This window comes from Chelonoidis abingdonii, chromosome 2 (assembly GCF_003597395.2).
Source record: "Chelonoidis abingdonii isolate Lonesome George chromosome 2, CheloAbing_2.0, whole genome shotgun sequence".
Classification (NCBI taxonomy): Eukaryota; Metazoa; Chordata; order Testudines; family Testudinidae; genus Chelonoidis; species Chelonoidis abingdonii.
Window position 1 is genome coordinate 9,649,952 of NC_133770.1, and position 25,583 is coordinate 9,675,534.

At 41.2% G+C, this 25,583-nt stretch overlaps 1 protein-coding gene across 1 annotated transcript in view; it reads left to right on the plus strand.

The window, feature by feature from the left end:
- Positions 1 to 24,982, plus strand: part of OBSCN (obscurin, cytoskeletal calmodulin and titin-interacting RhoGEF) — a 255,381-nt gene extending 230,399 nt beyond the window's left edge. The window contains exons 94-105 of the mRNA XM_075062167.1: positions 790 to 949; positions 2,008 to 2,124; positions 3,855 to 4,019; positions 5,069 to 5,227; positions 6,828 to 7,005; positions 9,199 to 9,312; positions 10,328 to 10,495; positions 10,778 to 10,880; positions 11,397 to 11,526; positions 12,120 to 12,225; positions 20,663 to 20,705; positions 23,451 to 24,982. Of these exons, the coding sequence (XP_074918268.1) occupies positions 790 to 949; positions 2,008 to 2,124; positions 3,855 to 4,019; positions 5,069 to 5,227; positions 6,828 to 7,005; positions 9,199 to 9,312; positions 10,328 to 10,495; positions 10,778 to 10,880; positions 11,397 to 11,526; positions 12,120 to 12,225; positions 20,663 to 20,705; positions 23,451 to 24,954 (2,947 nt within the window). The 3' untranslated portion in view covers positions 24,955 to 24,982. The remainder of the gene's footprint in view (positions 1 to 789; positions 950 to 2,007; positions 2,125 to 3,854; positions 4,020 to 5,068; positions 5,228 to 6,827; positions 7,006 to 9,198; positions 9,313 to 10,327; positions 10,496 to 10,777; positions 10,881 to 11,396; positions 11,527 to 12,119; positions 12,226 to 20,662; positions 20,706 to 23,450) is intronic.
- Positions 24,983 to 25,583: the final 601 nt, after the last annotated feature.

A 25,583-nucleotide genomic window follows, 5' to 3' on the forward strand; every position in this document is an offset into this window, starting at 1 on the left:
CAAAACCTATGCACACTGTCAGCACAGATTTCTTCTTCCAGCAGCCTGAGCAACCTGATCAGAAGGGGGCAACCCTTGCCTCTAAGCACCACCCCAGAATGCGTCCACGTGGCTGAAGGTGCTGAGGGCCTGTTGGGTGTGAACTCCATGACTTTACAGGCAACTGGGATTTTACACAACTGTTGTGCTCCAGAGCATTCAGGGGAGGAAACGACTCCTCCAGAGTCTGTATTGAGACCAACCACTAAATGTTCAACCCCTCACACAATGTTCCTTTTAAATGTAGCCAAGCTACCTAGCCATCAAACCCAGACACAGCCCCTCCTCCACTGAGGAGAGATTTACCTCACATGCAGTGCTCACAAAACAACTTCCCTTCATCCTGTCCAAATTCTTCTCTTGGTTCAGGGAAAGGAGGGGAAATCTCCCTGCACCCACTCAGGGAATTCAGGGACCCTGAAACTGAGGCACAGGTTCCAACTCCCTGCTCCAGTCTGAGCCTCTGAGAACTTCTCTTCCTTTGTCTCCCAGCATTCCTTAAATTCAAGCCGGCCAGTAGGGTCTTCTGCCTAATTTTCAGGTCTGATGAGGTACTTGCCCAGTGGCATTTAAAGTTTTACCTTTGGGTACAATTGCAGCTCTGACAACACAGGTCACTTCATCAAGCTGGTTTAAACTGGGATCATGTGTATTTAGGTGCAGAGCTCTGGCGAGGTTCTTGCCTCGTCTGTGTTCTATTTTCTCTATGCCAGCTTCTTCTCAGATGTCCCTCTTTCTCCACCTCCACAGTTCCTTCTTTCCAGAGCTGCAGAAATGTGACACTGATGATGACGTGGCTATGTGCTTCATTAAGAATGAGGAGGACTTTGATAAGTACATCCAGTATCTGGTGGGACGGATACAGGCCGAGTCTGTCATTCTCAGCAAAGCCATTCAGGAGTTCTACAAGGTACCGTATTAACCAAAGTACATGCCACACACTGGGAATTAAGCCTTGTATAACCCCACTGCTTTATGAAATGCAAAGCCCAATGGTCGGTCGTACCACTGAATATCTAGGGATTCCATTTGGAGTTGTGCATAAGCTTGTGCATATATATATCTCCTTACTATATGTTCCATTCTATGCATCCGATGAAGTGGGCTGTAGCCCATGAAAGCTTATGCACAAATAACTTTGTTAGTCTCTAAGGTGCCACAAGTACTCCTGTTCTTTTTGCGGATACAGACTAACACGGCTGCTACTCTGAAACCTGTCATTTGGAGTTGCATATATAATACTATAACAGGATTATTAGCTAGGTAGGAAATTATTACAAAACAGGATTTAGTAATCTTCACAGTGGGATGAAGATCTCATTAGTGGCAGCAGAATTCAGAGTGACATTACTGTAAGGAGCGATAGCCACATACCGACATATTGTCAAGGAGGATCAAACCTAGGACCTTTCATTTGAAAACCCACAAGCTTCTTTAGATCTTAGTAATGATCAGCCTGTTTCTGTCTGAGGCCAGCCAGTACTGGGAGTCTTGATCAATATACAGACTTTGCACTAATAATTAACAGAATCTGATGAGAGCTGTGGTGCCTGTAAGACATACTCTGTTTGTGAACTCAAGGATACAATGTTAACCAGATATGTACAGTTAGAGGAAAACGTGCTGCTCCTTCTCATCATATTGTGCAATTTTCTAAGCAGCATGTTGCATTTTATTATTAATTATAGCATCAATGGTGTGCTGGGTGTAAGAAGACAAAGTCACTGCCCCCAAGCAGCTTACCAAGTAGACAACCAACAGGGAAGGGATGCAACAAGAAAGCAAAGTGATAGAGTGGTGAGGCTGCACAATTTTGGAGGGGATAAAGGATTGTGGGATTTACTCTTTCTGAGTATGCTCAGACTTACTTGCTGGGAAGACTAAGGTATATAGGTCAGTGTTGTGTGATCTTGTCATTTTGGGGCATTTTTTGCATCGCATGCTTTATGGTTGTATATTTCCCCCCAGAGATATACAGAGGAAACATTAGCCAGTGAGGATCCTTCTCAGCCACCTATACCTCCACTGCAGCACTATTTAGAGAGACCCATAAACAGGATCCAGCAGTATCAAATTATAATCAAGGTAAGGAGCTTCCGATCTATATTCTTACCATTCCTAACATGGTGGGTTTGCCTTCCATTTTGGAGAGCCTTTGGAGAAAATGGACCTGACCAGTTACACTGGCTTCACACCAGTATAACTCTATTGGAATTACTTTTGAGCAAGGGAGATCAGAATCAGGGCCAAGGTTTGTGCACTTTGAATAGTTTTGTAAACTTAAATCATTTGAGAGGTTCACAAAGTCTCAAACACCACATGGTTTATTCAGCTTTAGCAAATACTCTAAAAATGGTTACATCCATGAAGAATATAGATTTGCCACATGTGGCAACATATCTGTTATAAAAACAACTCGTTTTCAATGCACGTCATTAACTTGTCAGCAGAGCCAACTTCCCTCCCCGTTTTTTCAGGCGGAATTCAAGGTAAGACAAGGAAATTATGTAAGAGCTACTTTCCCACCTACTGCAAATCTTTGCTGTTTCAAGAGCTGAGCCCAAAGCAAATAATTTCTGAAGGTTCTGAAACATTTCACTATATGAGAATTTATTTATATACTTATATATAAATGTGTACATACAAACACACATAATATTTGTTGTAATGTTTATTATATACTACTTAATACTGGGCATGTTTAGTCTTAAGAAAAGCAGACTGAAAGGGGACCTGACAACAGACTTCAAATATGTTAAGGGATGTTCTAAAAAGGATGATGCAGTTAGGATGAGAGGTAATGGGCTTAATTTGAAGCAAGGGAAAATTTTCTAACTATAAGGATAGCTAATCTCTGGAATTGGTTATGCCAGGATGTGGAATTGCTGTCACTGGAGGTTTTTAAGAACATATTTGGCAAACACCTGTGATGGATCATTTAGGTTTGCTTGGTCCTGCCTCAGCCTGGGGGGAAGAATTAGATGATCTCCTGAGGTCCCTTCCAGCCCTACATTTCTAAGATTCCATGATTCTATATTTGTGCTCCTTCTATGCTTCCATGTTCCAGCCAGGACCAGAAGCGGAGTGTCAAAATACCCCTTCTTGTAGTATTTTCAGTCGGAGTAAAAGGAAATAATATCAGGAGCTCCCCCAAATTGCTACATTTTTACAAATACAGATTTTACAAATTTAAGAGATTTAAATAGTTTGGAGAAGGTTCAAACAAGCTTCTGAATTATGCACACTTGTCTGGCCGTGCACACCAAAATCTTTGAAGGTTCTCCTGATGCTTGTTCGGAGCTCCTGTACAAACACTACCTGAAGATGAAAGAGAAGAACAAATGTAATATTTACATTGATTTTGGCAGAAAAGTGTAGATTGACATTGGCAGCAATTTGCTGCATATCCTTCTCTTACTTTCACTGCATTGACTGTTGTGTTTTAGCACCATCCCTGGAACTGTTTGACTCATTGTGGTGCCTTGATATCGCTGTGATAATTACATTAGAAATATGCTAATAAGTATGTGGATCTCTTCATTGTTCAGTTTTCAATCTGCCAGACAAGTATCCTACTTGTGGGCTTCACTTCAGCCTTGTCTCCAATCAGTAATAACTGTTTGAAGGGCAGTGTGGCGTGGTTAGTGAAAGAGGAAAGAAGCTGTCCAACAAGTGGTGAAAATGTGGGGCAACGGTGGCCCGAACGGAGAGCTGGATTACAGTCTCCCACAGAGTGATGTCTGGACTACATGAGGATACCAGTAGAATGCAAACTCTTGGAAACGTCCGCTAACAGCTGCTTTGTTCACTTGTAGGAATTAATCCGAAATAAAGCAAGAAACAGCCAAAACTGTGCGCTGCTGGAGCAGGCTTATGCCATTGTGTCCGCGCTCACCCAGCGTGCAGAAAACAACCTCCATATCTCGCTCATTGAGAACTACCCAGGGACCCTGGAAATTCTAGGAGAACCCATCCGACAGGTAATTGGAAACTCTGAATGAGGACAATCCGTGCTTAATGCTCTTCCTGCCTTTGATAGGTCTTAAATGGTCCATATTCTTTAGTGGCTTTTATACAAATTGTCATTTAAAACAGAAAATCAGCTTAACACCCACTAAAGAGATTATCATTAATGTTGTTGCATGTAATAAATTGCAGAACGTGACAGAGATGGACCTTCTGGATTGACTAAGTTTGGGAGCCACTGGGCATAGAAAGTTGCCTCCTTCCCCAGGGGTAATATAGGTGTTTGTCTTCACAACTCACCTTCCATACAGCAGGAAATCCTGTTTGGGGCATATTTAATGGCCCATTTCATTCACCTATGTGCTGATTAAGGTATCTACAGTATATGTTGTCAAAAATATATGGACCAAATCCTGTTCTCAATGAAGTTGATGAGACTTTTCCAATTACACCTATGGAACTAGAATTTGGCCTTACGTTTTCATTGCATATGTTTCCCCAAGTAATAGACTTTTGTTTTTAAAGCTCAGTTATAAAATGCATATCCCATTCAAGTCAACATGGGTAACATTGTATGTGCTCTATATGAAATCATGAGATTTGTTTCTTGATATCTTAGCCCTCACAAAATCATATAACTTCAGAAGATCTTTCTGCCTCTCTACCTGTCTCTTTAGAGATGGATGGATGGATGGATTTCAAGATACCTCAAGGGACATAATTTGAAATTATATTTAATTTTTTTGTAGCTTTAGCCCTGGTGAAAGATGCCTGGCTGGCAATCCTGGAGACGTATGTCTTGTATTTATCTGTAGGCAAAGGAGTAATTTAAAAGATAATGTTGGGACTAAAACTGTGTATGCAGATTAGGAGTAGTGTCATTCTGAATTCATCACATGTAACAGTGACAATCATCTGCTGTGTTGCAATAAAAGCTAAGGTGGATGGGATGGAGGATGGAACTCAGAACAGTTGCTGTTCAGTAGCTGGGAAGTGATAGAGAGACGCCGTGAAAGTAGTTCAGCAGTCATTTCTACTTAGTATGTCCTGCTTTCTTTTCCAGGGTCATTTCATAGTGTGGGAAGGAGCTCCGGGAGCCAGAATTGCATGGAAAGGGCACAACCGACATGTCTTCCTCTTTAAGAATTATATCCTGATCTGCAAACCCAAGCGAGACACCAAGACAGACACCTACAGCTACATCTTTAAGAACATGATGAAGGTCTAACCCTTACTTTTACCTCCCCACCAGTACAATTGCTTTCTTTTCTTTTTCAGTCTACTTCTCTCTCTTGATATGCAGCTGCTGGTCATCAGAAAACATGACATTTCACTAATCCTTTAAATGGGTCTTTCATTTCCAAAATTCCCTACAACAGATAGAACCCGCATCATCTACTGAAATACATATATTAGCTCTCCGAATCAGATAGAATATATATCATAAACCACCAGACAGCAAAAACCAGAATTTCACTGTGCATTAGTGAGGATCCATATAAGAAGTTGTGTTCACTCCAGCAGGAATCCCACTGAAGCCAATGAAATTAGCCAGGTGGTGAATTTGGACCAAGGTGGTTTCAAGTCAGTAAATTGGAATAGTTTCCATTTCAGTCTAATGCTGTATTTCCAATAATTGCCCTCTGCCAACAAAAGAATTGGGCAGGCCCATTTTAAGTAAGTTGTCCCCATAGTATGAGAATATCACATAAGAACATAAGAGCTTCCATGTTGGGTCAGACCAATGGTCCACATAGCTCAGTATCCTGTCTCTGGCAGTAGCCAGTACCAGAGCTCCAGGGAGAGTTTACAGAACAGGGAAATTTCTGGAGGGATCCGCTCTGTCTTCCACTCCTGGGTTTTACCAGTCAGAGGTTGAGGATCACCTTGAGCATGGGGTTGTATCCCTGACCATCCTGGCTAATAGCCATTGGTGGACTTATTCTCCATGAATGTATTTTAATTATTTTTTGAACTCAGTTATACTTTTGTCCATCACAACATCCCATGGCAATAATTAGACACACAATTAACTTGTGGAATTTACAAGAAATTCAGATTGGATTTTCAGATTTAGATGCTCAACTCCTACCAAAAGTCAATGGGTGTTGGGTGGTCTAACCGCCCCAGACGCCTCTGAAAATCCCTATCTCATTCTTATTTGACAATCACATGCACAGTTTATGTTTTCCAGCTGGATTGTTTTGCTCTCTGTATAGTACCTGCTGTGCAATTTCTCTTCATGTTGCTACTACCTGTGTTGTTTCTCACAATGTATCATCCTCTATCATTAAGATCTCAGCATTGCCTTTCTGTTGATGCTGGCTTGTCGATTGTGTGGAATATTCTTTTAACATTAAGTAATTATTTTTCCTGGCGATAATAATTCACAGGTGTCAGACTTTGAGCTGCCTGTTTGCTATATTCCATTAGGTAAATAGCAGAAGCACTCCATAGTGGGCCGAATTCTCGTTTATACATAGACCACTTTGCATGGCTCAGGCTGTGTAAAGGGGCCTTCAATGTATGTAGATTACATTTACACTCACTTCAGTGCCCTTTTGGTGTAAATGAGATGCAGGCCCATTCTAGGCAACAATTCTGCATTGACAATGGGGGATTAGCTGGCACCTAATAAAAGTTACCCCACTTACATTTTTATGGACGTGGTTCTGACTCAGAAAGATTAGATCTAAACCTGAACTTTCCTAAATGTTGGGGCTTTCTTGGGAGCCAGGGTTTTGGTTCAGACTTGTATCTAATTTCTGTCATGCAACTGAAGACATTTCATCGACTTTCTTACTGTCCTCCCTGTCACCCAGCTATCCCACATAGATGTGAACGACCTGGTGGAAGGAGATGACCGGGCCTTTGAGATCTGGCATGAGCGAGAAGACTCTGTCCGCAAGTACCTACTTCAAGCTCGTACGGTCATCATCAAGAACTCCTGGGTGAAGGAAATCTGTGGTATACAGCAACGTATCAGCCTGCCTGTGTGGAGTGAGTATAGTTAGGAAGATTGATTGAACCTCTGCTAAAACTAATTGATGTCTCTCCAGTTCAGTAGTGCAAATGATGAATGGCTTTGCTGCTAAGATTAGCGCTGCATGAAGGGGAGAGCCATCACGGCCAGCATTACACTTCTGAAGCTTAACTACAGGCTGGTCTAAATATGTCAAGGTCTACACGACAGCCTTCCTCCCACCGATGCAAGTGCTGTGCTACACCGGCATCATAACTCCACCTCCATGAGAGGTGCAAGTCTTAGGCTGGTGTAGTTAGGGCAACACAATGTCTGTGTAGACAATGTCCCTGACATCAGCTGTTGACTGTCATGTCAATTTCACAGCAGGACCTGTGAAATTCACAAGAAAGCCGGGCAACTAGGGCCCCGCTGCCTCCAGCTCTCTTGGATAGCTGGGCAGCTGGACTCGACTCCAGCTGGGAGCCGGGCAACCTTGTCAATGTCAGGGCTCCCTGAGCCATGAAATTGACATGGCTGCCCTGCTTCTGGCTGGGAGCAGGGGTAGAGGGGTGGGTGAGAAGCCTGGACAGCTGGACCCTTCTCCCCTTCTCCACTCCCAGGTCCCCACTGGGAACAGGGAGCAGAGGAGTGGGGGACAGTCCTCCAGGAGCCTGTGGGGAGCTGCCAGGCTCCCAGCAGGGAGGTGCCAGCAGAGCTGAGAGACCGGGCTCTCAGCTCCCTACTCTGCCCCTCTTAGGTTGGTGGACAGGCTCCTGGTGAGGATGAACATTACTGACCCAAGGAGGGTAGTTTGAACATAATAATTCACAGGTGTCAGACTTTAAGCTGCCTGTTTGCTATCTACCATTAGGTAAATAGCACAAACCTCTCCACAGTGGGCCGAATTCTCATTTGCACATAGATCACTTTGCATGGCTCAGGCAGTGTAAAGGAGCCTTCAACGGGTATAAATTACATTTACACTCACTTTAATGCCCTTTTGGTGTAAATGAGACGCAGGCCCAGTGTGTTCTAGGCAACAACTCTGCATTGGCAATGGGGATTAGCTGGCACCTAATAATAGAACAGTAAGTCTGTAGGCTGTAAGTTGACCTAATACGAGACCTCAGACTTATTTTTTTAGTGTAGACATACCGTAAGTTTAAGGGTTTCGGTTCAGTCCTTGCCCATAATAGCCAGATGTAATAAATAATTTGGTGGGGGAATACAGCTGCTAAAACCTCTATCACAAAGAATAAAAGTTAGCAATAGAAATATATCTGGGACACCTGATCCCAACCAGCCCCTGCTGTTGATTTCAAAGGGGTTATAGGCAGCTAACTGAGAACAAAATTTGGTGAAAAGGGCCCAAACATACACCAATCAAATCTGTGGGTATTTTGATAATGATGTCAGTGGGAGCCGAATCAGAACCTGATCCAAAGCCTATTGATGTCAATGGAAAGACTCCCTTTGATTTCAGTGGGCTTTGAATGAGATCCCAAGTGTTCAGATTGCGTTCACAAACTATGCGTAATTGCATGCAATGGATTTATAGCGTATTTAGTAAGCTACTGAATGTGCACCTACACTTGCATATATTACAGATGGAGGCTAAGAAAATTTGGCTTCTATTTCTACTACATTTGCACAGAAAACAAGGCTGGGTATTTTAACTTTTACTAATAACCTGTTCGTATAAAGTGAGACTTCCAAATTATTTTTATACGATTTCTTGATATACATAAAAATCAAAACGTAAAGTGTTTGAACAGTACTCAGTGCAAAATAAACTAGTGGGGAAAGAAGCAGGAATATATTTTGGGTGCTCAGCATTTTCTGAAAACCAGGATCCTTTAAGGTGTCTCACATTGGGCAGTCAAAAACGGAAGTGCCCAGAACCACTAGTCAGTTTTGAAAAATCTTGGCCTAAGGAACTGCCAAGGCTATAGAGTGAGGCAAAATGAGGGGTAAAACTCAGCATTCCTGTTCCCCCAGCTCTAAAATCACTAGCCAACACACAGTGATCTCTGTTTATCCCCAAACAATTTGTAACGCCATGAAGTCATTAGAACCTGTTGGTTAATGAACTCTCCATTTCAGGTATCCCATGTTGAAACTTCAAGGTTTGTAAAAATCAGCTGTCCTGTGTGCCCTTTTTCTTCATCGCATTAGTCATTCTTCAGACAGAACCACTAAAAATGCCTAATAAATCTCTTTTCTTTCAGTTCCTCCGTATTTTGAGGAAGAACTGGCTGACTGTACAGCTGAGCTGGGTGAAACTGTCAAATTGGCTTGCAAAGTAACAGGAGCTCCTAAGCCAGTAGTCGCTTGGTATAAAGGTATAGTCAGCATCATGTTGTCATGAGATACACACTCCTAGTTTACATGGCACTCACACTGCTCCATACCAACTTCTTGGTAGCTGATCATTTAACTGAATCACATGTTTTCCCAGCAACATTATAATCACAGGTTTCAGAGGGGCAGCCATGTTAGTATGTATCAGCAAAAACAACGAGGAGTCCTTGTGGCACCTTAGAGACTAACAAATTTATTTGGGCATAAGCTTTTGTGGGCTAAAACCCACTTCATCAGATGCATGGAATGGAAAATACAAAGGCAGGTATAAATACACAGCACATGAAAAGATGGGAGTTGCCATACTGAGTGGGGGGGTCAGTGCTAACGAGCCAGTTCAATTAAGGTGGAAGTGAGCTATTCTCAACAGCTGACAAGAAGGGGTAAATACCAAGGGAGGAAAAATCACTTTTGTAGTACTAGTGGGGCAAATGTAATGAAGGGTGTCCCATTTGAACCAGTTGACAAGAAGGTGTGAGTATTGATATTGTTTTTATTATAATTACAGTTTTTACTTGCAATGAAAACATCTTTGCTGAAAGTTCACACCCGATACAAAGCTGTTTCACGTGCCTCTCAGTACATTTAAGTCTTTTCCTTTTACAACACACCATAATCAACGAGATCCCTCACCGCACAGGGCAGACTTCAGGAGAGTTTTTGTGTTTACATGAGGACAAAGCATGGCAGGTGATGAGCACCTGCAGTGCCCATAGAGATCAGGATTTAGTGTCTCCTTGGCTGTGTTCCCAGGGTACATTGCAGAGAAGGAGCATGAAGAGCTCATTCTTCAGCTACTCTGACCTTATGCAATGTGCAGCTGTTTTTAGAGAGGCAAATACAGCTCTAAGCCCCTACCTCCATGCCTTTCCCAATCCTGGGGATAGCCAGGGTCCAAGGTGGAAGAAAACGGTGCAGTTCCCAAACAGAGGATGTAAACTGGTACTAAACTGATGCTGCGTTTAAGGAGGGATTTTTCTTTCTTTTATTTTTAAGATGGCAAACCAGTGGAGATGGATCCCCATCACATTATAATAGAAGATCCTGATGGTTCCTGCACATTGATCCTGGACACTCTGACGGGTATTGACTCAGGACAGTACATGTGCTTTGCCACCAGTCCAGCTGGTAATGCCAGTACACTCGGAAAGATCCTTGTTCAAGGTAAAGTCCTCCACAGATACATTGTTTTAAAGTACTAGTCACCACTTCCCTGTTGTGTAATATACTAGGTATGTGCATTAAAACACGCAGGCAGTTCTGCATTACATTCCTGGTGTGTCCTCTTTGAAGCTCCCTCTGATAGCTTAGGAATAGTGAATCAGAAGATCAGATCTCTTTGTTGGCTGCACTCTGCTACCAATGGGAGTGATCCAGTCAAGCCACAGACCTGTGTTGTATGTTTTGACTGCTATCGTGTTTCTTAAGTTTATTCTTATTTTCTAGTGCCGCCGAGGTTTGTGAACAAGGTTAGAAGTGCTTATTATGTTGAAGACGAAGATGCTCAGTTTACCTGCACCATTGAAGGAGCACCTTATCCTCAGATCAGGTCAGTTCTTGAAGTTATTTCTTGACAGAAGCCAAATGTCTGGGTGATTTCCTCATGCAATTTATTGTAGCAATTGTGTGAGAGGAAAAAACCTGCAAATAACAATTGATATGGGACTCTATCAGATGTAATGTGCTGATGTATATTTTGGGGTTCCTTTAACTGTCCTCACCCAGCATGCATTCACTTCACCAACCAAGTGTTCGGGGCAGTCCATCATGACATTCTCTCTAGCAGTGGAAAGCTCAGGACAGCATCCTCTGAAGACTGGCAGTGCTGCTCTATGCATTGGCTTGACGCATTTCATGAGTTAAGACTCTGTTTTTCCACAGGGGATGAGTGTGCTCCCTCCACAGTGATTCACATCCCTGAAAAATCCAGAAAGTGGGAGGCCCAAGTGGGACCTAAACTTGTATCTCCCACCTGGGAGTGCGTTGCTCTGCCCACTAGGTTGATGGGCAAGTGACTCATTGAAATGTCATATTTTGCCTTAGACTCACTATTTTCCGTGCACAGGTGGTATAAAGATGGTGCCCTGCTGACAGATGTTAATAAATACCAGACTTTCAGTGAGCCACGGAGTGGCGTGTTAGTCTTGGTGATCAAAAATGCTTCTAAGGAGGACATAGGACACTATGAATGTGAGGTAAGTTCAAACAGATTTCAAGTGCTGCTGTTTGGCTCATCATAATGTAAGAATTTCTTCTCTGTGGGGACAGGTTTTGAGTGTTATTGTATCTGAAGTGTCATATGCAACGTACCAAGAAGCTCAAAACAAGGGAGGGATGGGCCCAACTGTTTGGGGATACGCTGACCTGAGATTTTGGTTCATCAAATAATATCAAAATGAGGCAGTTTGGAAAGCAGAGTCAGAGCTGAGTGTAGATTGCAAATCAACTACTCAATTTCAACCACTTGAAAAAAGAAATTGCACTTCATTTTTTGTGGTAAGTCAGTAGTAAATCCTTAGTAGTAAAGTAGTAACATAAATTGCACTGATCTGAGATGTGCACACTCAAGGGATCTGCTTCATGAGTATATTTCCCAAGGGCCAGATTCTTCTACTGCTGGATTCAGCTGACTTCTGTTGAAGTTGCTTGAATCTTGCCCCTTGGATTCAGTTGAGCCATTTATGCAGTCCTGTATTGCACATATGGCCTTGGCTGCAGCAGGGTAAAGTGGAGATTGACTGTATAAAAGTATCCTACATTTTACTGAGTGTTGCTTGATTCTTGTTAGCTGATGAACAGATTAGGCACAGCAAGGAGTGGAGCGGATCTTTGCCAGCAGAGTGCAGCATTACTGGCCCAGGAGAAGAGAGGAGACCAAGCCATTACTATAGAAGGTATGACCCTTTGCCAGCTCTGTAAGTATACCCTTGAATTACCCTAAAGTCTTCTTCTTGAGGGTTGAATATATTTGCCATCTTATCATACAGTCTTATTCATGTTGATTGTCAGCTTACGTGTCTGTATGTCCACGTATGTGTGTATGCGTACACTGCAGATCACGTATACCCATCACATACTTAGTTGATTTCCAAACTGATGAAATCCATGAATTATCTTATTATATAACGTTTGTGGAATGCATTAAATGGCAAAGGAGGAGCAAGCCAGGCGTTTATTTTGCTGTCACTGATTCTGGTGATTTTTTAATTCTTTCCATTTGAACTAGCAATAGTGGTGTTTCAGTCTAGAGGCAGAATGTGATATGAGCTACACCGAGGAAAGACAGGGCTCAGTAACTAAAGCCCAGCAGAAATACATTGGCCTCCTAAAATGACACATGAGAATATGTGGAATTATCAAAGAAATACAGCTGATGGATCAGCTGGGTTTCCAAGCACATGTGCGAATAGGTATTAATTTACCTGTTAGCAAGTGATACATTGATATTAAACATCACATGTTCATGGAATCCATTCCTTTTTTAGGAGTGTTTTTGGTTTGTTTATTTAGCTTAAGTTGGTAAGAACTCCAGTGGAGAGGTCTTTCTCTTCATTTCTTAAGAGGGCTGCTACCCTAAGTTATCTTGTTCTTTGAATTTTTTCTACCAGAAATATATAAAGAATACAAACTACACCCTTCATAACTGTGCTTAGGCAACATTGAATGTCAGAGGTTTGCAAACAGCTACGGAACTTATTTTCTCCTTCCAGTGATTGTGCATAGATACATCCCACCATAGCTGTCTGTGCATCCAGTGCACTCAAGTTGGAGACTTTTGCCAGCAGTACCACCAGAGGGCGCATGCCCCCTGCTTCCCTCATGCTCAGAGCTGGCGGCATAAAAGGGGCATGGCCGTTGCCTCCCTCTGAGTTCCTTCTGTGGCGAGAGTTGGGAGTTCCCTGTGGCTCTTTAGCTTCAGTTAGCCGATTTCTAGAAAGAGATTGCTCTAAATGTATATGGTTCTAATGATAGTTTAGGCTTAAGACAGTTTAGTATAGTTTAGTTTATTAGATAGTTAGTTCTTTCATTTGCGGGTTTAGTATGGAGAAATCCCCAGGATTCAAACAATGTGCCATATGCAGGCATAAAAGCTGGAACTAGGGGTACTGAGGGTGCTGCCGCATCCCCTGGCGACTTGAAGTGGTTTCCATTATATACAGGGTTTACAGTTTAGTTCAATGGCTCTCAGCACCCCCACTATAAAAATTGTTCCAGCACCTCTGTATGCAGGTCTGTAATCCTTGTTACAGAAGAGCACTAGAGAATAGAGAGAGCAACATGGGAGGAAGGCAAGAAACTCGCCATCTGGAGTCATCTTCCTAGAGCCTACCGTTTCTTGAGGACGACACACTTCTCGTGGCCAGAGAAATGAGCAGCCCCTGAATATCTTGTCTCTCTCATAGCCACAGTTAGTCAGGAACCTTTTCTTACAAAGCCAGCCCCAGCTAATGAGGCATCTCTGTCTGGAATATTCAGTAACAGACCAGCCTGAACAACAAGTGCAGGAAGTTTTGCCTCAGAGCAGGCCACAGCCTGGGCTCTGTCATGGATGCCTTCCTTCTTCCCTGGTCAAGCCATCTGCTGTATGCATTGCCTCTGGTCCTTCTCATTTTGAGGGTGATCAAAAAACTAAAAAGAGACAAGACAACCATAATCTTTGTAGCGTCGGCCTGGCCAAGATAGTATTGGTTCATGTACCTATACCGACTCTCCATTTGGTCACTCATAACTTTACCCCTTGTTGACAGTCTCCTGGGTCAAAACCAATGTCTCTGCATCCCAACTGGCAATCTCCCTGCCTCACCACATGAATGATCTCTGGTTGAGTAATTAGGAGAGATTATGCTCCTGAGATGGCCATGCGGTCTTGGTAAGCCACAGAATGGATTCCACCTGAGTGACCTGGAAATGGAGTGAAATGGAAAAGGTTTTTGATCTGGGCAGAATCTCACCATTTTCCACCAAATCTCACAGTGATTAGACACATACTGAACTACCTACTGCATCTAAAATCTTCTGGCCTTTCAGTTCATTGAGAGTCCATCTGGCATCTGTCTGTGCAGAACACTTTGTAGCGGATGACTTTTCTATCTTTTTGCATCTCTTGGCTTCCAGATTTCTAAAGGGTGTTGTTAATGGGCACCTTCTCATGTCCAATCTGGACCTTTGTGGGATCTGAATCTAGTTTTGACCCATTTAATGGGTTCCCCCCTTTGAACCTCTGGCAGCATCATCCCTGTCACTATTATCAGTGAAAACAACATTCTTGTTAGCAATTACCTCTTACTAGGAGAGTCTCAGTACTTCTAGCACTCTTAGCTGACCCTGCTCTCAGTTTTCCGCAAAGACAAAGTTTCCCTTAGGCTGCATCTATGTTTATGCCAAAAGTGGTATCAACCTTCTACTTTAATCAGATTATTCATTTCCCAATATTCTTCCTGAAACCTCATACTTTCAAGGCTGGTGAAAAGCTTCACACCTTAGATGTTTGTAGGGTTTTGGCATTTTACATAGACCATACAAATCTTTCAGATCTTGCCCCAGAATCTTTGTAGCCTGTGGTGAAAGACTCAAGGGAGAATCAGTTGCAGCTCAGTGTATTTCACATTGGATTTCTGACTGCATCAATCTTTGCTTTGATCTTGCTATGGTCTCCATTCCATGAGGGCTAACTACACTCCACTGGGGCTCATTCCATTTCATCAGCCTTTTTAAGCAACATTCCTATATGGGACGTGCAAAGCAGCAACGTTTGAATATTGCCAGCACTCAGGATTTCAATGCAGGCCATGATTGGGAGAAAGCGTACTCTCGACAATTCCGTTTGCCTTGAAGCTAGTGTTAATATTTGGAGTCAGAAACCATAGGCTACCCAGATTAGTGTCCAGGCCTATCATTTATTTAGCCTGTTTGGAATCATTATGTTTCTAATGACCTAGAAAAGTTGGAATTTATTCATTAGTTCCCCTAAGCTTCTGAATCCTTATAGAAATCCCAGTAATCTCATACATACTCACATAATTATTTTCCTCTGCTTTATGCTCACTTCCTTTGTGGCCTTGTATTATGGTGATCATATCATTGAGGACTGCAGGGGAGAACTTTATTGGGATTATCAATATCATAACTTAATTGGCTGGAGGGGTGCTGTCTCCATAATATGCCCTACTCAGGGAGTGAATGTGTTGAACCCAGAATGCTGATAAAAATGTACAAAACACCACCAGAGTGGCATATCTTGCATTCACCTTGTAGGAGGCTAAACTGCAATTTATTAACATTTAAAGCAAATTAGAGGAAAATGTTATAATAAAAAGTAAGAATTGCAAAACTGCACTAAAAGTGTTGTTTAGTTTATAGCATTGTAAGCATTTAAATTCACCTGGGAATTACTTATGTTTTTATATCATTCATTTGTATAGGTCATGTAAAATAATTTTTTTGGTGGTGTTGATTGAAGAAATCTAACACGGCAGCTGCCTAGGAGCACCTGAAGTACTGTGAAATAAAACAATTTGTTGTTTAAACTGGAGAGATACTGGTTGTGACTAGTGGTTATTGGGCATTGTCAAAGGAAATAAAGTCCCAATCCAACTCTGGTTAGTCAGTGAAAGATGGGTCAGGGCCTTGCAGAGCAAAATGTTAAAATGAGCCAAAGTCATCCCTGTAACATCTTCATTGCATTCGATGGAGTTGCACCAAAGATGAATTTAGCCTTATACGTATAACTGAGGAAAGCACTATTGGTTATATAACATCCAGTAATCTATCTGGATATATCTGCTGGGAAGCTAGGCTCCCCTGGCAAAGAACAGAAGGACGGACAGACTTGATGAGAGCTATCTCTTTCCATCCTTATGATTCTGCGTATTGGTGGCAATGTTATTGTTTGTGACTTCAGCAGGAAGATAAGCTATCACAGTGTGATATTATTACACTGGAGAGCAGGCATTGGGCCTGGCCCACTCCCACACACCAGCACTGTTTTTAAGAGTTTTACCTATTTTAATAGTTGTTTGCAGTTGGCTGTATGGTGTGATTGTTGCCAGTTCTTCCTGTGACTCTCACAGAAATTTTTGTTGCCATTGTTTTTTTCCTTGCTTTTCTGTACTGTTACCTCTGTTTATTTCACTGAGCCAAACATTGTTTATTACTCACAGTATTAAATTGGTAAATCCTGTTGTGCGCAATTAGCAATCCAGGCACCAAGCCTGCAATGTGTAGGGTTAAATTCTGCCCTCAGCTAGCACCTGGCCACTGCGTTGAAGTCAACTGAGAACTGATTTAAAAACAGAAATCCAAATTCAGGAAGAATTTTAGGACTTTCACACAATTATTTGTAGTGTTAAAATGAGAGAGAGAGAGATAACCTTTCTATCTGAGTTCAAGTTGAATATCTGCTTTGCAACCAAACTCCTTGCTGCTTAATTTAGATGTCACAAATCTTTAAAGACATGCGGATTTGCCATGACTCTAGCTTTCATGTTTAACATCGTAATACAGCAAATTATTCAACCCAGGTTCACTAACTTGCAATCAGCTCACTTTTAAAAACAAAACTGCAACATTTCTGAAAGTTATTGAATTCCCATCATCTCTGACTGGCATGGTACAGACTAGGAGATGACAAATGGAAAGCTTTTTATTAGCAGGAATAATCATAAGCACACGTGGAAATAAGCAAGCTTTTGGAGAAGAGTGAACACGGGATGGAGTGTGTTTATAACAGGGAAATGGGAATCTAGATTCCTGGGTTCCATTCTTATCTCTGCGGCTGGCTCCATGCAAGACCTTTGGCAAGTTACTTAATCACTCTGTGCCTCAGTTTACCTGGTAATACCTGTCTCACAGAATAATATTAAATGTTCTGAGATTCTCAAAGGCAAGATAGCTGTAGAAGTACAAAGTATTTTTAGTTCTATTTTTTCCACTGACCTGCCCAAGAGTTAGAGAATGTGGGTTCGCTCCCTGGACTTTTTAATAGTTCCATTTTTAGGGTGAACGTCAGGATATTATTATTTTTTTCATTTTCTCTTATTATTAATTTGCTATTATTATTGATGTTTATATTTAGTTTCGGGCTGGCAATGTGTTCAGCACTGTACTGTGCACGAGAACATCTCAATCATAGCAAACGCACAGTATTGTTTCCAAGTAAAGGCTTCTAAAGCTATAATTTTGCTTTTCCCAGCCCAGTTGTTTTTCTTTAGAGAAAAAGTACAATATTTGTATTTCATACAAAGCAGTTTAGAAAATTCTTTTCTGTTTATGAATTGTCTGCAGTGTAATTAGATTTAACAGTTGATGGTAGATTTGTAAAAAACAAAAAAAATAATGAGTAACATTATGTGTTAATTGGTAAAATTAGCACCAAGGATCAGGAAAATTCAGTAATCATCTTTCTTGATATACAGGCTCAGTGCGTCCTGCGCAATGGAATATTATGGTTTTCAGAGGGGGAGAAGGTGGAATTTACAGATTGTAATAAAAATCACATTGGAAATCATATTTCATGCATCTCACAATTATGAGGGTTCTATTTGCCTTCAAACACATTCCTATAATCCTTTCATGATGTGTGAGCTGTTGGTTTAACATATTAACAAAAACGTAGAGTCGTTGGCTGAACCTAATGCTTAGAGCTGTTAATCTGCTTATCAGAATCTCCTGCTTTGCAAAGCTGTTTTTCTAAAATGCTACAAAAAGGTTGAAATGATAAATCCTACAAATAGTACTGATGCAGGAATGTTCCCGAATTCCCTCATCCTACTTTCATGTGGTTCTAGCCTTCATACGGGATTGCTGCGAACCTATCAGACCTCGGAGAATCTATATAAACTGCCGTGCACTAAATTAAAATTTTAATTTAAATATTTAGGGCCCCTATACCCCATTTAATTTATGATTGGCACTCTTGTGCCCAGTCCTGCAGAACTTTTGTGTACAGAATCTCCATTGAGACCAGTTGGGAGTTATACAGAACGACTGGAACTGTCGTCAGTTGGAAGGAGTGCAAGATCAGACACTGATAATGGGCATTGTGTGCAAGGCCAGAGAACAGTGTATTTAGGCTTGGCAGTGTATTAATTTAGGTTTAATAAGGTGCAGTTCAATAAAATACCAGTTACTAATGACACACATTTATTGATATTTCCTAACTGAACATCTGACACAGTTCTTTTCTGTTAGACAATTTTGGATACTCATTAAATACATTTTTAATGATCAACTGGTATTCAACATACAATAACTGTTAAAAGAACCTCATAAAATATATTTGTTTAGAATCATAGAATATCAGGGTTGGAAGGAACCTCAGGAGGTCATCTAGTCCAAGCCCCTGCTTTACATCGTATATCTATTGCACACTAATTAATCTTCATAAATATATTGGACCTGATTCTCATTTGCTTACTTTGGTTTAAACCAGGAGTAACCCTATTGGAATTAGAAGAATAGGTCCCATCTGGAGGAGTATTTCTATTAGTCTGTTATATGCAAATTGTTTATCTATTTGGGAATCTTGACTTAAAGGGTTCGTGATTCTATGAACATGTCTGATCTGGATGCAAAAGCAAAATACTGTTTACAGGCCCAGTCCAACGTCCATGTAAAGCAAATTTTCAATGGTTTCAAAAGCTTTCCAAGTTACTAATGAAATATATATCTAGGCTTAAAATTGTATTGAATTTTGAAGACAAAACATTTGAAAATAATTTCTTCCTATATTTAATAGCTACAGTCCAAATTCTAGATTCTAGTCCAAAACTGGTCTCATTTAAACCAGTGTAAATGTAGTGTAACTCCATTGAAAATTAATGAAAAAAAATCTAGATTTACATAGGTGTCACTGAGAGCAGAATCTGGCCATCTGTGTTTGCTTAACAGAAACTGGAAGACAGCATGGAACAACCACCTGCTCTTTTTTTTTAGGCGTTCGTGAAACTAGCACTCCAGCAGAGAAAACATGCAATATTGACATCAACTTCTGTACAAAATTCTCGTTCACCTCAGTGGGATTTCCATACTTAGCTCAATGGCAGGATAGGGCCCTTGTAAATTAACTGACAGTGGAATTAAATTTCAAATATCTTGTCTTATAATTTAAATATATTTTGAATTTTTTAGTGTATAGATATGTTGCTAACTATTTAAAAGATGTATCAGAGATTAGATTCCCCCACCCCGTATTTTGAACAGGAACTATCTGTGATATCTCTGTAATTTTTGGACAGCAGCCATTGTTACTATACAGATAATGACTTGGAACAATAAATAGCTTTCTTTGAAAAACTACAATGAAAATTTTGCAGTTCACTTTTAAAGTGTTTTTTTAATTATACAAACTAAATAATAATAATACTGGAGCTTATTTGCTTTCTTAAGCTGGTTGCTGGAAATATAATTCAGAGAAAAACTTAGCCTTTTAGAAGCTCACTAACTTGTCACTGAACAAAGAATGGAGCTTGGGATCTTGTTTTGCAAAATCCCACCTGTAGTTCTGAGTGCATTAAATACAGGCTAGTTCATATGGTGTCATGATGCTGTACCAGCAAATTGGTAGAGAAAATGATGAAAATCTCTATTAGCTTTTGAAGCATTATACCTCTTTGCTTTTCCTTTTTTATTAAATCTCTAACTTCAAAAAATCTTTGATTAATCTATCCTATCTGAAATCTTTATGTAGTCACCTCTAAAGCAGTATTTTATCCAGGGGGCATAGATAAAGAGCTATACAGAGTTAATATGCATGGATGGAGCAGACATATTCATGTTGTAGGCATATAGATGGACTCTCATTTTGTGGGGCTTTTTTGTGCTAGTTTTCTGTAATGATTTTTTTTTTCATTTTGATAACTTTGGATCTTGAATCCAGTTTGCAGAAGCCTGAAAACTGACTGATTATTTAGTCCAGGAAACTCCTTTTCCAGAAACATGACAATCATAGGTCAAAGGATTCCAGCTCTGCTGAATATACCCTGCAGAGTCAGATTATGATCTCTCACATGGCATCTTGCAGAAGTTTTGATCTTCCAAAGACAAATGCCAGGATATCAAGGTGGAAAAAACAGTTCCTTTCGTTTTATAACATTGTCTCCATAAGAATCCACATCAGCTCAAAACCATTCCTCGCATAGGCAACATTGGGAATCCCCAGTACCGATCAGAGACGCTAAGGATAACACTGCAGATAACCACAGAAAGCATGGATGGGATGATACATGTGTTTTTTCACTCAAGTTTCTCTTGATTAACTTAACAAAGTTAATTTAATCATTTCAGCTTTTGCCTTTCTTTAACCCCATGCTGTTCATACTGTTTTCTTTGTAGTCACTGAACAAGAGACTAAAGTGCCCAAGAAAACCATCATCATGTAAGTGCTTTTTTTTTTTTTTTTAACAGTCACGTTTTTACTTGCTGCCTACGCATGATCCAATAACAAGCCTGTGTTTATTGGCCGTGCAGGTGTGTTCATTCCCATCCCATCCGAATTCTGGGTATTTTGTGTTATAAAATGTAACAACCTGAAAAATGTTCTCATCCCTCTCAAAAAGCAGGAACACTAGCGTTTAGACTCAGTCTGGGCCAAATTCTTCCTTCAGCTATATGAGCACAGATCCCACTGACGTCAAAGGAAATTGCACATGAGTTTGAGAAGGTGGAATTTGGCTCAATAACATGAGATGTGACATTATTAGAAGCAAGTTCATGGCTTGGACATGAAAGCAGATACTAATAATTGAATTCTTTGTAGCCTTGTTAAATTATGATGAGCTTGTATGAAACAACAGCTGAAATATACATATAAACAAAAGCTGAATGCCAGCTTTTACTTGTTTTATTATTCCTGTATATTCTTATAGTCTTCTATTCATGTATATAGCACATTGAGTACCAGTGGCTCCACGTAGGTGTGTAAGACAACAGATCCAGGCACCTAAGAGTCTTCAAACTAAATAGCCAATAGACAGACATGGGTAAAGTGGGGAAGAGGTGCTGCCTTTTGCTGTTTTCCTTTGACCTCAGTGGCAGCTAGATTGGGCTCTTTGGGCAGTGGTGCTAAAGTTTTACTTCTGCAAGGAGCAGAACCCCTAGCATTACTGTCCGTACCAAATGGTTGTGTACCGTGTGTGAAATACCAGTGGGTTAGCTAGAGATTATCCAAGACACAGTTTTAGATAACAGATTCAGAAGTAGCCCAAGAAAAGGAGTCCTTGTTGCTCTTCCAGGGATTGCTTGGCGTCAGGCCATGCAACAGTTTAAAGTTTAAAGCTTTTACTCTTGTGAGCCTCTGCTGCAATATATCAGCAGACAGAAGGACAAAGCATTTTGTTTTGGATTTCTTCTCGGTCATCTGGTGATGTCAGCAATCTTGTTCTAGTTCTCTCCTTTTTAAATTGTCTCATTCTCTCCAGCAGTAATACACTTTGTTAAATATTATTCCACCAACACAAAATGCCATTCAGTAAACTGATTACTAAGGTCCTGATAAGTAAATTCTACAGAGAATACTGAGTTAAATCTCTGAGGGCTTTACCCAATGCTTAATGAAGCCTTCAATGGGAGATGAGTCATGCCCTAAGTATGTATCTATGAGGATGGCAATGTTCAAACTTTACCAACATGGAGCAAGTTAATGCATAAATCTGTGACAGCAGGCCCATCTTGCTATAGACTGAGGCGTGGAACTGCCATGTGTAGCTGGGGAGTGAGGCTGAAAATATAAATTCATACTCATTGCTTCCTGGGTCCAGTCCTCTTTTATTTATCTTTCAGTTGCTTCCCTTTCGGCCTCTGGCTCTGCGCTCAATGCTAGAGACTGTATCTCAATGAAAAACAAACTTGGCTTTGTCTCTTCTGTTTCACCTGGATCAGCCACCTCTAAATTTGGGGCTGAGACTCTTTAAATCCAGGCTGTTGTGCTATTTGAAATGCACATTTTTACATGTGGCTTTCCTTGTGGCTTTTTCAATGTTACGTCTACAGGAAAAAGTCAGGGGAAAAGGACTGATTTGTTTGAGAAGTCTAGGGGAAGCTGATATTTATCCCAATCTCTACTGCAGCATGTTTAAGGTCAAATTCTGCCCTGGGATAGGCGCATCCCATTGACATCAGTGTGTATGTATCCAAGTGTAGATAATATAGACCTCAATGTGCAGGAGTCTCTGTTGTTCTGGGCACCTCACCATATCTACAGCAAAGCTGGTAAATTATTCTGAGAAATAGTGAACATGCACTAGGGACCTGATCCTGTACTTCGTAGGTAAAACTCATACTGAGGGTAGGATCAGGTTTTGTGCAGTATGCTAGCCAATCATCATTTTTACTGTAAAAATAAAGAGAAAAATAAATGTGTGCGCACACACACACACATGGCAAGAGGGAATACTAATGTCTTGGCATGAATAGCTTCTTCAGGAAATATTTCAACTGTCTTTCCTTTCCTTGGCTTCCCCCATGTGCTTAATGAACTTCTAACACTGCTTTTGTGTGTGTGAAAATGCAGATCTGTGATCCATGCTATTGATTGATAGGTAAACAAACCCTTTCTTTGTGACCATTCACTTTAAGGTACAAAAAGAGAGAATACATTTATAAATAAAAGGTGAATTCCTGACCCTGTTGAAGTCAATGGGATTTTTGTCATTGACTTCACTGGCTCCAGCATTTTACCCAAGGAGACTGGATCAGGGAAAATGGGTTGAGTGTCTTTGGGATCTTTGGATGAAACTGCTATATGACTGCAAAGTAACACTGTTACTGTTCTAAGAAAATCATTGATACTAGTCAGTGAAGCAGCATGCAATATAGCAGGCATCTAAAAGAGAGCTCCTTAGCTGGACATACTCAGTGTGCTTCCGTGCACTCCAAGTGTGAATGGATTTGGAAACCATTTGGATGGGACAGTGCAGAGCTCTCTTGACAGAAAACCTGATTCTGAAAGTGAGTTGAGTATGTGTGTGTCCCTCTGAAACTTAAATGCTCACAAAACTGAGTGCTCACAAAACTAACTCCACCTTGGTGGCTTTGTCCACAATGGGCGTATGCTGAGGGAGTGTGGATCCCAGAATGATTTTTTGCTTCATGCAAACTCCATTTCAACCATTTTTGTCATCAGAGAGGAAACGATAACAACTGTGGTGAAGACCCCAAAGCAAAAGCGAAAGACGTCTCCCGCCCGTCCTCCTTCAGGTTACTCTCTCTCCCGCTCTCCAAGATCAGAGCTGCTGACCCCAGAGCCAGTTTATGTGACAAAGGTCAGGCAGCCTATACATAGGCATGAACCAGAGGCCACACGGAAGACTGTCATCCCTACGCTGTTTGTGACAGAGCCAGAGGACAGACAAGGAGCAGCAGCTAGAGCTGTTGTCGTAGAAACCAAGGGGGAAGAACAAAAACCCAAATGGGTCGAAGTGGAGGAAATAATTGAATTCAAGGTGAAAAAATCACCCAAGCCTACGACAAAAAGAGCAGCTTCCCCAGCAAAGCCAGAAAAAGATGATTCAGGAGTATTGACATTCACTATGCCTGGCCCAAAACCTAGGCATTCCTCTGAAGATGACCCAAACACAAACAACTCCAACAATAAATTAGTGGAGCAAGCCAAGTCGTCCCTGCCTAGAGACAGTCTTTCAGATGTCAACATCCCGACCCTTGCATATGGAGCTGACCAGGAAGGAGCTGCAGTCAACAGTGAAGAAGACATAAGTTCTCAATGTGGGTCTGAACAGTTAGGAAGTAGTTCATTCATTGACTATGGGACTGACGGAAAGAGCTGCACGCAGGAAGCAAGCAATGACGATGTTTCAGAAGATACTTCCCCACTGCTTGCCTGTGTGGGTGAACCCTTTGTCTTTAGCTTGGAGACAGCTGATACAGGTGAGCCTGACCTTCCACCTTCACCGGTGAGCCGAGGGGATAAGGAAGAAGCTGTTGAGTTAGATAAGTCTTGGACTGCTGAAGGGGGTGTACCTGACACAGTACAAGATGAGGATCTTCCAGAGGAAGATAGTGTTATAATTGATGAGCCAGAGGAGCTAGAGACGGATGACTTTGGCAACCGAGATCCCAAAATCCTGACCCACAATGGAAAAGTACTAACTCTGGAAGACCTTGAAGATTACTTTCCTGAGGAAGGTGAGACCTATGGATGTGATGATCAAAACTATACAGAAGACAAACCCTGTGAGATCTCTGTGCTCCAGACAGAAATTAATGAACCGACGGTGGGGCAGCCTGTGTTGCTAAATCTCAGGAGACCTGTTGTTCCTAAACCAAGGCAAAGCTTTTTCAGCAAGTTCAAAGAGCACCGTCCTGAAGGAATGTTCATGACCGCATCCAGAGTAACAGGAGCGCAGTCCGTGGGTCCATCTAACATTTCTTTCCATGTGAGTGAGACATGCACTGCAGCAGCCACCCCTGGTGTGCATGCAGCAGTGGCAGCAGCCTCACCTGGACCTTCCTTCAAACTGAAACCATCTTTCTGTACCGGAGTCCAGCTGTCAGCAGACAATGGACAGTCCAGCTTTAAAACTGAAGTTTCCACAAGAACCCTCAGCTATGGAACTATTGGCGAGCCTGTTATGTTGCACATCAGCACGGAAGACCCCTCCCAAAGCTGAGCAGATAGAAGCAGCATTCTTAAAATCACATAAAAAATACATAAACAAACAAACAAACCAAAACATTCTAGAGTGGGTGAAATTGGTGGTGAGAATTATAGGGAAACACCTAAAAGAAAAATACCTGAAGGAAAACTTATAGACTGTGATATGTAGAGCTTTTCCAGTCTTAAAGGGAACACTCTATTATCAGTTCAGTTTATAATTGATGCTGGTGAAAGCATATCATTCCATAGAGAAGTGGTGAGAGGCAGGTTCAGTAAGTGACCTGCCTCTCTACTTGTGACAAAAATATAAATAAGCAAGCATGTTTTTCTTCGAAAGTTTAATAATTACTTCTTCTCTCAGACTGCGAAGTCACTCAGTAGTGAGACATCTAAGGTATCTCAGCTTGGCAATACCGCCCAGCAATCAAGAGAAGGGAGGATACTTTCATGTAAGCATATCTTCTGTCACTGTACATGCCAGACAGCCAGCAAAAGAGTTTGCACTGCTTTACTTTTACTAAATGCTGATGGGACAAATTAGCTCTACCAAAAATGTGTTTATAAACCTTTTAGGATATGCAATCTATTTAAATTATTATTATATATTTTCCAGAGAGTGAAACCTATAGAAGGTACTACACT